General features: G+C 41.9%; 1 protein-coding gene across 1 annotated transcript; it reads right to left on the reverse strand.

Annotated features, from left to right (window-relative positions):
• Positions 1-1,652: 1,652 nt before the first annotated feature.
• Positions 1,653-5,339, reverse strand: LOC149147046 (uncharacterized). The gene has a single exon (XM_089441693.1). The coding sequence runs from the start codon at positions 5,337-5,339 to the stop codon at positions 1,653-1,655; it is 3,687 nt and encodes a 1,228-aa protein (XP_089297819.1).
• Between the last annotated feature and the right edge of the window lie 5,819 nt (positions 5,340-11,158).

The following is an 11,158-nucleotide window of genomic DNA, read 5'->3' on the forward strand; positions in this document are numbered from 1 at the left end:
GAGTTTTGATTTTGGTTCTTTCTAAAGTTTGGATTTCTTACTGGAGGTGCCTGTTGATTGTCCCATTGAGGCTTTCTCTCCATGTTGTCTATCCTATTCATAAGCTTTTCCATACTTTTGGTCAGAACATCTATTTTGAGGTCAGAGGGTGAGGCTTCATCTTTGGTAGGTCCTCTCCTTTCATTCCTAACTCTAGCTCTTTTTGCTAACAGATTGGCTTCTACACTCACAGCTACACTCTGCATGTCTTCTAGGGTTGGTGGATTTCTCTCTCTGAGCTGGAATGCCATATCTGTATCAAACCCATCAGGAAATTTTATTAAGGCTAAATCAGGTGGGGGTCTAAGGTTAACTGGTATTGCATTGTATATATTGTTGAATCTTGTGCAATAATCCTGTACTGTTTCATTAGGTCCTCTTTTGATGTTTTCATACTCAGAAAGGATTTGCAAAGGATTCTTTTTCTTTTCCCATCTATTTAAAAATTGTTGATAAAATACTTCTAAACTATCTATGCTATTTTTTTTTTTTTAGACAAGATCGGTTGCTATATATTAAACTGAAAAAAGAAGGCAGATTGCCATACATAAGATGCTTCCTGAGCATTTTGAATCCAAGGAATTACAAAAAGATTACTTTCCTTGATTCTTACTTTTGTTTTACTGCCCCTAAGACTGCTTGTACTACTATAGATTCTTACAAACTGTGAACCCCAAAATTTGCATTTACAACCCATGACTAATCTATGTCTATACGGCTTATCTTCCTTGCAGTAGATCCTTCTGGGTCCATGTCTGGCTCGTTTGGCTTTGCACTGGAGGAGGATGAAGCATCTTTGAATTTTTTATCCATCATATACTTGAGGATGGATATCTTTTCTTCAGCATGGGCGCATCTGTTACTCAAATCACTAAACTGTTCGTGCAGGGAGTGAACTCTATGCAGGAAGAGAGCCATCTCAGCCTTGTATTAGTCATGGAGGATTTTGCATTGGTCTTCAAACCTAGTTTCCAAACTGCGAACCTGATCCTCCAGAGCTTGTTGTTGTGCACGCACCTCTTCAAATTCAGCTTGTAAGTCCTTGCAATGAAAACACTGTTCTGGGCGCTCCATTGGGTCTGAAAAAAGGTTGTAAACGCTGATCGGATTCTTCTCACAGTGCCTTTGAAGGCTTTCCTTTCTGCTGGTGTAAGGCTTCTTTCGCGTAGTGGCAGCACCGCTCTGATAAAAGCAACAGTCTCTAGAGGATAGAACCTTAAGCTTGAAGAGAGTATCGCAGATTGCTTGGAGAGGAGCGGCAGCAATTCCGCTCTTGAAACTGTGAATGCGAACTTCTCCAGTGAGGAAATAAGTCTGGAAACTAGGGGCATATAAAGCATTTTCCAGAGTGTTGTGATGGGGGGAAGAGCTGCGCTTCCCAATGGTCCACCGCACCTTCCAACGCATATCCTGACCAATATCTAGGATCTGATGTTGAGGACGATTTCCATCTGCATGATGTCTGATTCCCATGCTTCGAATTGATTTCCTTATCTGGTTTCTGTTGCAGGTCCTTTCTGCCTTATCTACACAATCCCCTGCACTGTGGATTTGCCTACGGTAATGAATTCTTTTGACTACGATTCTCCTAACTTTGACTGGCTGCGGATTCCTCATGGTAACAGTTGGATGGATGTGACGTTGTTACAGCTGAGGGTGCCTTTGGTGCGATCACAGGCCTTGTTGGCATTCTTGTCAGCATCTTTGTTTAGTCCACGCAGTATATGATAATATCGGACTTCCTCCAGTAAGTCGTGAAGGATTTGGTTCCTACAGTTGATTTGCTGCAGAAGGGTGTTTGGCGTGCTCCTCTTGTGCACCATGAGCTTGATGATAATTGCTGAATCCCCGAAGATAATTGCTTTCTTGATGCCTAACTTGAGCAGTTGGGTGAGCCCTTGGAACAGAGCCAGTCCCTCAACCCTGTTATTGGATAGCTCACCCAGCCCCCATTCAAACTGAAGAATGGTCTCACCATTGGCATTGCATATAAGTCCCCCTGCGCCTGCTAGTCCAGGATTTGATTTTGATGCGCCGTCAAAGAACATATAGAACCTATTGCAATTGCTCAGCCAGAGTGCAAATTCCTCTTCCTTGAGCCTCAATTTCCAAACGATGCTTGCCTCCTTCAATCGTGGATTTCCTTGCCTTGGTGCCTGGATGCTGTTGTTGCTTCCTTGTACACAGTTGATCAAGTTTCTCTCTTCAACACTGTAATTGGTGGTCTCGATCTTTTCATGGGTGTGAACTATAATTGTTTCCACCGCTAGATTCTTAGCTTTTTGACACATAACTCTAGCATTGCATCCTTTGTCTTGAAAAACCTTCCTGTTTCTTGCTAACCAGATGCGCCAAACAAGGGTTAAGGGTATAGTGTGCCATATCCTTTGCGTTAATTTTCTCTTTTTTCCTTTCCAAGGGCAAATTTTCCTCCAGTTGTAGACAGATTCTGCAATGGTTGCCTTTGGTTCCCATGTGACTTCCCCGATTGAGGCCATCTGTCTCCAGCAATCGTCAGCTACTTGGCAGTCTATGAACAGGTGTTGCATTGTTTCTTCAGCTTGACAGCAATTTGGGCACCTGGAAGGGCCGAGAATGCCCCTTTTAATTAATTTTTCTGCTGTTAGAATCTTCCCTTTCAGGAGAAGCCAAAAAAAGAATTTGACTTTAGGGGGGGCTTCAGCTCTCCAAACCAGCTTCCATTGATTCCATATGGCCTGTGGGAAGGCGCTGTTGCAAAGATATTGATACCCTGCCTTGACTGTGTAATGAGTTCCCGTAGGATCCCAGCGGTAGCCATCTTGCTTTCCTCTTTGGACCAGAGCTTTACTTTGTAGAAGGTTCTTGAGAGCTACAATGCTTGTTTCTAACTCTCTAGGGTAATCTGGGAGTTTCCAACCAGCCCAAGTTTGAGAGTGGTTTCCCCATTGCGTTATTTGAGCTAAGCACCATATACCTCTGTCATTAAGCCAACTAATGGCAGGGGTTGCTTCTATGTTGGATCCCATAGGTTGCTGTCCTAAAATTCTATCAGTGGAAAAATTGATGCTGCTCCCCCCTCCTGGGACCTTTGATATGTTTTGGGACATAAAAGGAATGAATTTCTTGCAGAGCTTCCAGATTTTTGTGCTGTCTCTATTAGGGATATTGGTGTCCAAGATTTGATGCCTTGTGTTGTTCAGATACTTGGCCTCTAGAACCGTTTTCCACCAAGCCAAGGCCCCTGAGATCAGTCTCCAAATTATTTTAGCTCCAAGAGCTAGGTTCAGCAGTTTTGGAGTTCTTATTCCAAGCCCTCCTCTCTCATGAGGCTGAATGACATTCTTCCAGCTAACTAGATTGAACTTTTTTCTCTCCGTTTTTCCTCCTTGCCAGAGGAAGTGTCTAAGGACTCTTTCCATTTTTTGGTGGAAAGCCATTGGGGCTTGGTACAGAGAAAAACGATAGATGGGCAGAGAGGACAGACCAGATTTTAAAAGAACAAGGCGACCTGCAGGATTCAGCCAGATAGATCCCCATTGTTGGATCTTTCTCTTTATTTTGTCAAGGATTTCATTCCATGTATCGGCTTTCATAGGTCCCATACTTACCAGCATCCCTAGGTAAGTGAAATGGCTCCAATTTAGCTTGTATGAGACTCCTAGAGTGTTTGCAATGCTGTGGATGGTTTGGGCAGTTGCGTTCCATCCATAAATGCAACTCTTTACCTGGTTAACTTTCCCTCCTGAGTAATCCATGAATTGATCTAGAATCTTTTTGAAGTGCCTTGCTATGGTTATGGATGCTCCTCCCATCAAGAGGGTATCATCTGCAAATTGACAGTGATTGATGTTCTTTGTACCTTGCTCAAACTGGATGCCAGTGATTAGGCCAATTCTTCGGTTGTAATCCAAGGCTTTGCTAAGGGACTCAGCCATAAGAATAAATAAGTAGGGGGACAAGGGACAACCTTGTCTTAGGCCACGGGAGGATTGAAAGGCTTCACAAGGGCGTCTATTGATCAGAGGGGAGATCCAAGGATTCGTAATGCAGGCTTTGATCATATTAATAAAGGAGGAATTGAATCCCATTTTATGAAGAACTGCAAACAGGAAAGAGTGCCTAACCCTATCAAAGGCATTGGCAAGATCTAGCTTTAGGACAAATCCTTTCTCCTTTCGGCTAATGCTTGAATGAATGGCCTCTTGCACAAGAAGGATGGAATCAGAGATGTGTCTATTGGGCAGAAAGCCTCCTTGATTTTCTGAGATCAAAGAGGAGAGAAGGGGCTTGAGTCTTGCTGACAGGATTTTGGTGATTATTTTGTATGCTGAATTGCATAAGGATATGGGTCGAAACCTTGAGAAGGTGGAGGGTCTGTTTTCTTTAGGGATTAATGCTAGATGGGTTGAGTTGGTGTATCCCCCCAGTTTGCCTTTCCGAAGAGCCCAGCGTATCATCTTTAGGAGGTCTTTTTTGATCAGCTGCCAGTACTCTCTGTAAAAACTAATTGGTAACCCATCTGGCCCTGGGGCTTTGTCTGGGTGAAGACTCCAGATTGCTTTTTGAACTTCTTCCTCTTCTATATCTTGAGTGAGCTTGTTGTTCATTTCTTGAGTGACTTCAGCAGTCATGTATTGAAGAATACTTGAGTAGTCCTCCTCACATTTGTCCTCTGTAAGGAGATTTTTGAAATGATTGGTGGCTGCTGCTTTTATGGAATCCTGGGTGTCATAGTTGTTTCCTTCACTATCTCTAATTATGCTCACAGTGTTCCTGGTCTTTCTAATTGTTGCCTGCTTATGGAAATAAGATGTATTTTTATCTCCTTCGCACAACCATAACTGTCTTGACTTTAGTCTCCATTTGATCTCTTCGTCTCTTATTGTTTGTCTCAGCTGGGAGTACAGTCTTATCTCATTTTCTTTGGCTTGTTGGGAGAGACCAACAACTTCAATATGTTGCTGCACTTCCTCAAGATTTTTCTTGATATCCTTTTTAATCAGCTCGGGCTCCTGGTAATTATTCTTTGCCCAGGCTTTGAGAGCCTGTCTAGTTTGCTTTAATTTTGATTCCCAGATGTATGTCGGAGAGCCTTCCACATGCTGGGTCCAAGCCTGCCCCACCACGTCTCTAGCTGCAGGTGATCGATTCCATAAGGAGCAATATTTGAAAGGAAGGGGTCCAAGCTGGCAATGAGTGTGCAAGGTGAGCGTTATAGGATAATGGTCCGAGGCAGAAATGTTGAGAATGTTTGACTGTCCGGTGGAGAAGGAGGACAGGAATGCAATATTGATGAGGAATCGGTCAAGCCTCTCCATGATATTGCCTACTCCTAGTCACCTATTGCTCCAGGTGTACCTGCGATTCTTGGGTTTTATATCAGCCAATTCTTGCTCCTGCATAATGTGCTCAAGTCTGTTTCTGAATGGGTCTGGACTGAAGATGCCCCCTCTCTTCTCATTTGCATGCAAAACCAGATTTAGATCCCCTGCGAGAATGAGATTGTTGTCTTGGTCTTCTTCAATATTTGTTTCCAAAGTGGTCCAGCACACTTGTTTTTCCCTGTATTGATTTGGTGAATAGATATTGTATATTTTTATAGTTGTTCCATTTTCCTTGCTTTCTAGTTTGACACTGATCCAGTTCTGATGTATTTTGGCAAAGATGCAGCTCCATTTACTGTTGTCCCACATTGTTAGGATGCCACCCGAAGCTCCTCTTGCTTCACTAGCACAACCGTTGTATTGCTTTTGCTGATTGATGATGTTATTGGATTCGGATTGATCTTGCTTTGTCTCCTGAATGAGGATGATTTCAGGCTTTTCACTCTTGATTAATTCCTTAAGGGCTGCTATCTTGGAGGGGTGCCCTAGTCCCCTACTGTTCCAGGATAGCATTTTCATCATGATTTACCAGAAGCATGGAGAGGTGCTCGCCTCTCTTTGCCTTTGTAACTGTTTTCTTTATCCGAATGTCCAACAATGAAGGATTCTATAGGAGTCTGAGATCCCATGGCAATATCTTTCTGCGCACTTTCTTCTCTGTGTTGTTTAGCTGATTTTCTGCCTGGGTCGTGTTTTTTGGGAATATCACAGGGTGCTCCATGGTCCTTCGATGAACTTCTGGTAATCCTTGTAGAGGGGGTGTCAGGAGATGGCTGGGAGGTGTGAGTGGGGGAGGGATGAGGAAGTGGATCTGATGGAGAGGTGTCCTGCTCGGTTTCTTCCTCAGAGAGGGCAGCAAAGGGGTTGGAGGAGGGAGGAATGGAGGGATCTGTGGGTCGAGAAGGAGAGGAGGAATGATGAAGGGGGGGCTGCTGAGAGGATGAAGAGGGGTGCTGATGGGATGGATGGGGATGGATGGGGATGGATGGGTTGCTGGGAAGAGGGCTCAGGGGCTTCAGATTCCGAGGGTTTCAGAGGAGGAGATGTTTTTTTTCTTTTAACAGTTTCCCATTGCCCTTCTTGCTCTTCTGATTCTACATTAATAATTTTAGGGCATCTATTTGCAAAATGGCCATACTCGTGACATACCTTGCATTTGAAGGGTATCTGTTCGTAATCCAGCTGCTGGATATGGCACCATTCGTCTACTTTCAGTTTGATTGCTTCCGGTAGTCCACGTCCCAGATCTACTTCAACACAAATCCGCGCACAAGCCTGCATATTGTCCTTGGGTTCACTGCGATCTATGTATTTTTCGACCGCATTTCCTATTGCTTTAACCGAGTCATCTCCCCAGCAATGAAGAGGAAGGTGGGGCAGCCTGACCCAGACTGGAACTGCGCTTGGAATGTCAAGCTCTGGATCAAAATCCGGGGTCTATTTGTTGAGGTAGAGACCCCTGGAATCCATGAAGTAAGGCCCGTTTCTGAAGATGAGGTCCTTGTCTTCCTTGGTTTCAAAGTGGAAGGTGAAATAGCCTCTGCCACAGAATCTGATGGATATTTTCCCTTGGGTCTTGTCTGCCCAGTTACGTTCAACCCACCTTTGCACTGTTTTGGGCGAGGACCATAGTCCTGTAAATTTCCCTATTAAGCCTTTCTCTGCTAAGGAAATGGCTGCCATGCGAGGGATAGTCGGAGGCAGATGAACTTCCTGTAAAACATCTAATTTCTTCACGAACTTGGTTGTTGTTGGCCTTGGTCTTTGCTGAGGGAGAGATCTTACCAGTTTGGAAAAGGCCTGTTGTAGTTCCGGATCCCCACCAGGCGGATCCGGAGGATCCATGGAGCTGAACGTTCAAGCAGCAGACGGGTTCGAAGGCAGGGGCGCGCGCGCGCACAACAGCTCAGCCGAAAAATTCGATGATAATTATCTATGCTATTAGTAGGTAAAGCTCTAAACCATTTCCTAACATCACCAGCTAGGGTCTGAGCAAAGAGTCTCATTTGAACATCTACAATATCAATTTCATCCAATTCAAAGTAGTCTGTCATTTTGTTTACATGATGTTGTGTTGTATAAGGTCCTATGCCATCAAACTGGACAATTTTGTTCTGATAGTCTTGTGGCATGGCACCCAGTGGGGTAGGTAATACCAAAGGAGCATATCTATTTTCCATGGCTCTAAGTTGGGCAGGGCTAAGAAGTGGGGTTGGGGTGCTAGGGGATGATACAGTAGTAGATGGAGAACTAAGAGTAGTAGGTGTTTGATAGGTAATGGTAGGTTGGTGAGGAAATGAACTTCAAAAGTGGAAGGGAATAATGGTGAACTAAGGGTGTTGGACACTGTTTCAGAAAGCTCGAGGATCTTAACAGCAGTAAGGGATGATTGAGGGGAGTTCAGAGTATACTCATCAATTGATAGGTTTTCCTTTTGAATCTCAAGGTGTGCAATAAATTTTGGATCTAGAACTATGTCATCAAGTGCACTTTCAAACCTGGTTCTAAATAAGTAAAGGTCAAATGGCACATCAAAATGGAGGTCTTCTAGAAACAACCACTCATCAAGACATGAATCTAGTTTTATTGAAGATGTTAGACTAAATAAACCTTCTGGTTTTTTGAGTCTTCTCAAAATCAGGTTAGGATTTTCCACTACTGGGGCAGGGTTTGGATCTGGATTGGCCCTAGTGTAGTGAGTTCTCTTTGAAGCCATATTTTCAAGATTTTCTAGTTATATTTTTTCTCTTTTTACAAAATTTTGTGAATAACTTCAATAAATCCTTTAAGAGGCATGAAATAAATATTTAAATTTTTCTTAAAGGTTTATTCAAAACTGAGGATTTGATTCCCCAGTATGGTCGCCACTATGTTATCACTCAGAATTTCCTTTGAAGTTATTGGAAGAAGGCATAATCTGAGGTAACCACAAACCAATATTTTAAGTATGGGTTCTAGCCAACCTCTACTCAGAGAGGGCTCTCTCTTTATAATTTAAGTTTTCTTTTATGGAATTTTAGGCTAGTTATTAAAGTCTTGTGAGGTTTTGGTTTTGAAATTGAGGTTAGGTGGTGGAATTCTTGGAGTATATGGATAGAGCAAGGTCTTCAAGCCATTGGGCTATGGAGTCAACTAAAGGATAGCAGAACTAGACCAGATCATTAAAGGGAATGTTTACAGGGCAAGTTAGCAAAGCAAAAGGCAAATCTTTAGGCCAAATGGGTGAAGAGGTTCTAACTAGGGTAAAAGGTCACTTAAGAATCCTTAAACCGAGATCAGAATGAGGAATAGGGGATAATCATGAACAAAGGGCAATGAATAATCCTTTGCTATAGATCATAGAAGGTTACCTAAACTAAGGAGCAGTGAAGAATTCCTTAACTTAAGTATGTGAAGAAAACATTGATAAAGTATAACAGTCAAGACAAAGTGCATTAAAGCAATTTCTGAAATATCATTCCATGTTATAACTTTTAGAATTTATATTGTTACATAAAAGATTTATGGAAAACATAAGAAAACACAACTTTAAACAAGAGATGATACTTATTTGTTTCTCTCTTTACACAGGGATCCTGCAAAATATCTTATCTTTATTCCTTGGTCCAGCAAGCCAATCCAGTCATTGATACAATAGAATTTTGAGTTGAGAGAAAAATTCTATAAAAATGTCTTTGAATCCACACTACATACTTCGAATGAAGAAGTATTTATACAAAAATAATTACAAAATATCTCATAACAGTCTGAGATTTAATCTAGGGAATAAAAAATATCTTCAACATGAAGATAGAGACAGATGTAAAACTACATCATGCTGTCCCTTTTATTATGGTGTTGCTAGCTATTTCTGTTGAGTTGTGAGCCTTTTAGGCTGGCTGGTAGTAGTGGTGTTTCTACACTGGAACCTTCTTTTCTTTGATCTTTTACTGATACTCTTTGACTCTGTTACTCTTTGACCCTGTTGATCTGCCTTTTACCTGTTTCATTTGGCTGTCTTCAGATTTACTGTGGTAAACTTATGATGTGAAACTTTTTATAGTAAATCTGTCATTTTCTCCCACCATTCTGCCTCAGGTAATCTTACTTTTAACATTCTCCTGTAAATTTCATCTGCTTCTATGTACTTTGCAAAATTGGGCTTGGTAAGAAATAGATGTTTCACCTCATGTTCTAGGAAAAACAGGTTCTCCAATGTATCATACAATACTTTACCTGTTGGCAAGGCTTTAATAGCTGATGTGCTTGCCTATTCCTTTGCCAACCTTCTTAACCTATCACCATAGTCCAGTTGGGTCATAAGTTTATCGTTGATGACCATAGGACTGGGAAGGCCTCTTTCCCTCAAAATTTGAAACTTAGCCATGAACTTGTCAATGGCTATCTGCATGGTGTGGCACTTCTCTTCCAGGTTGAGCATGAGGTTTCTTTTAGAGAGAACCTTCTTAATTTCCAGAATGACTTCAGTTCTATCCTCTATGTCAAGCTCATGGAGCTCATACCTGTTCTTACTATTCAAAAAGTGGATGAGTCTATTTGCATCCTCTGGTTTGTCTCCCAGTTCTTCTTTTACCTTTGCAATAGCTTCAGTAGCTACTTTCACTAATTCTGTCTGCTCAAATATTACCTGTATTGATGGCCAAATATCATTGACAGAGTCAATGATATTGGCCCAGAGCATCTCCTTGATCTGTCCTAGTGGTTTCTGCAGTGTTAAGTCTTTTTCTAGGACTTTGATTTTATCATCCATCCTTTTGGCCTTCTGTGTTTCTTCTCTTTGCTGAATTTGGGCAAGTTTGCAATCAATTTCTAAACTTGCCACTTTCTCCTTTAGCTTTTTTATCTATGTTGCCTGGATTGACATTTCCTCCATGGCTTTTACCAATTCTGTTGTCTTCTCAGTTGATGTTCCTGCTGTTGTAGTAGACTTAGTTGTGATTGGCAGTGTTATGGCTAGTGGAGCTGTAGGGGCCAATGATTCTACCATTGTTGAAGGAACTGTTGTTGATACTGTGGGAATGGTAGTTCTTGAAGTGGTTGCCAGGTCACTCTGTTTGGACTGAATCAAAATGTCCAATTCTTTCTCTGTTTCTTTGAGCTGGTCATTTAGCTTTAGGACTAAGTCCATAAGCTCTTCATGTCCTTTTTGGGCTTCTAGGACCTCCATGGTTTGTGGATGATGCAGCTGAGGAATTTTGAGTTGTTTCTTCAATGCAGCTATATCATCATTCTTCTTCTTTATTAGCTTTTCTGTGGCCTTTACATCTTTGGGATCATGTCCCAACTCTATGACTAAGTCCTCTAAGGACTTGATTCTGGTATCCTTGGCCTGTGAGGAGGCCTTCTCCAACTGGAACTGTGCTGATATATTATTCAGAGAGTTTTGTAGTTGGTGGGTAGCAATTGCTTTCCCTGTCAAGGTGGAGTATATCATCTCCCCTGTCTGTTTGTGCAGCTTGATTTGGTCAATGGGATGAATATCCCTTGCCAATAATTCAAAGTCCACTGTCTTGAAATCTACTGATGTCCTTGGTTGCTGAGTGGTTGGTTAGATGAATAACATTTGCATTTTTCCCTCTTTAATGTCAAAGGTTACCATGAGACTTGTTTGGTTTGTAGGAGTCATCTTTAAATACTATGTATAAGTTTGGGCTTTCAGCCTCTCATTCCTAACTTTTATTTCTTTGTATCTCTCTTTTATATCTTGATTTCTGTCTGCTGGCATTCTGAAAGAGGATACTTCCACACTTTTC

The sequence above is a fragment of the Pinus tabuliformis genome, chromosome 9 (genome assembly GCF_031772625.1).
Source record: "Pinus tabuliformis cultivar Carrire ecotype Pingquan chromosome 9, CPIR1, whole genome shotgun sequence".
NCBI lineage: Eukaryota > Viridiplantae > Streptophyta > Pinopsida > Pinales > Pinaceae > Pinus > Pinus tabuliformis.

Bases quoted from the DNA above. Each gene is read 5' to 3' on its own strand.
- LOC149147046 (XM_089441693.1), bottom strand. From the start codon at position 5,339: ATGGAGAGGCTTGACCGATTCCTCATCAATATTGCATTCCTGTCCTCC.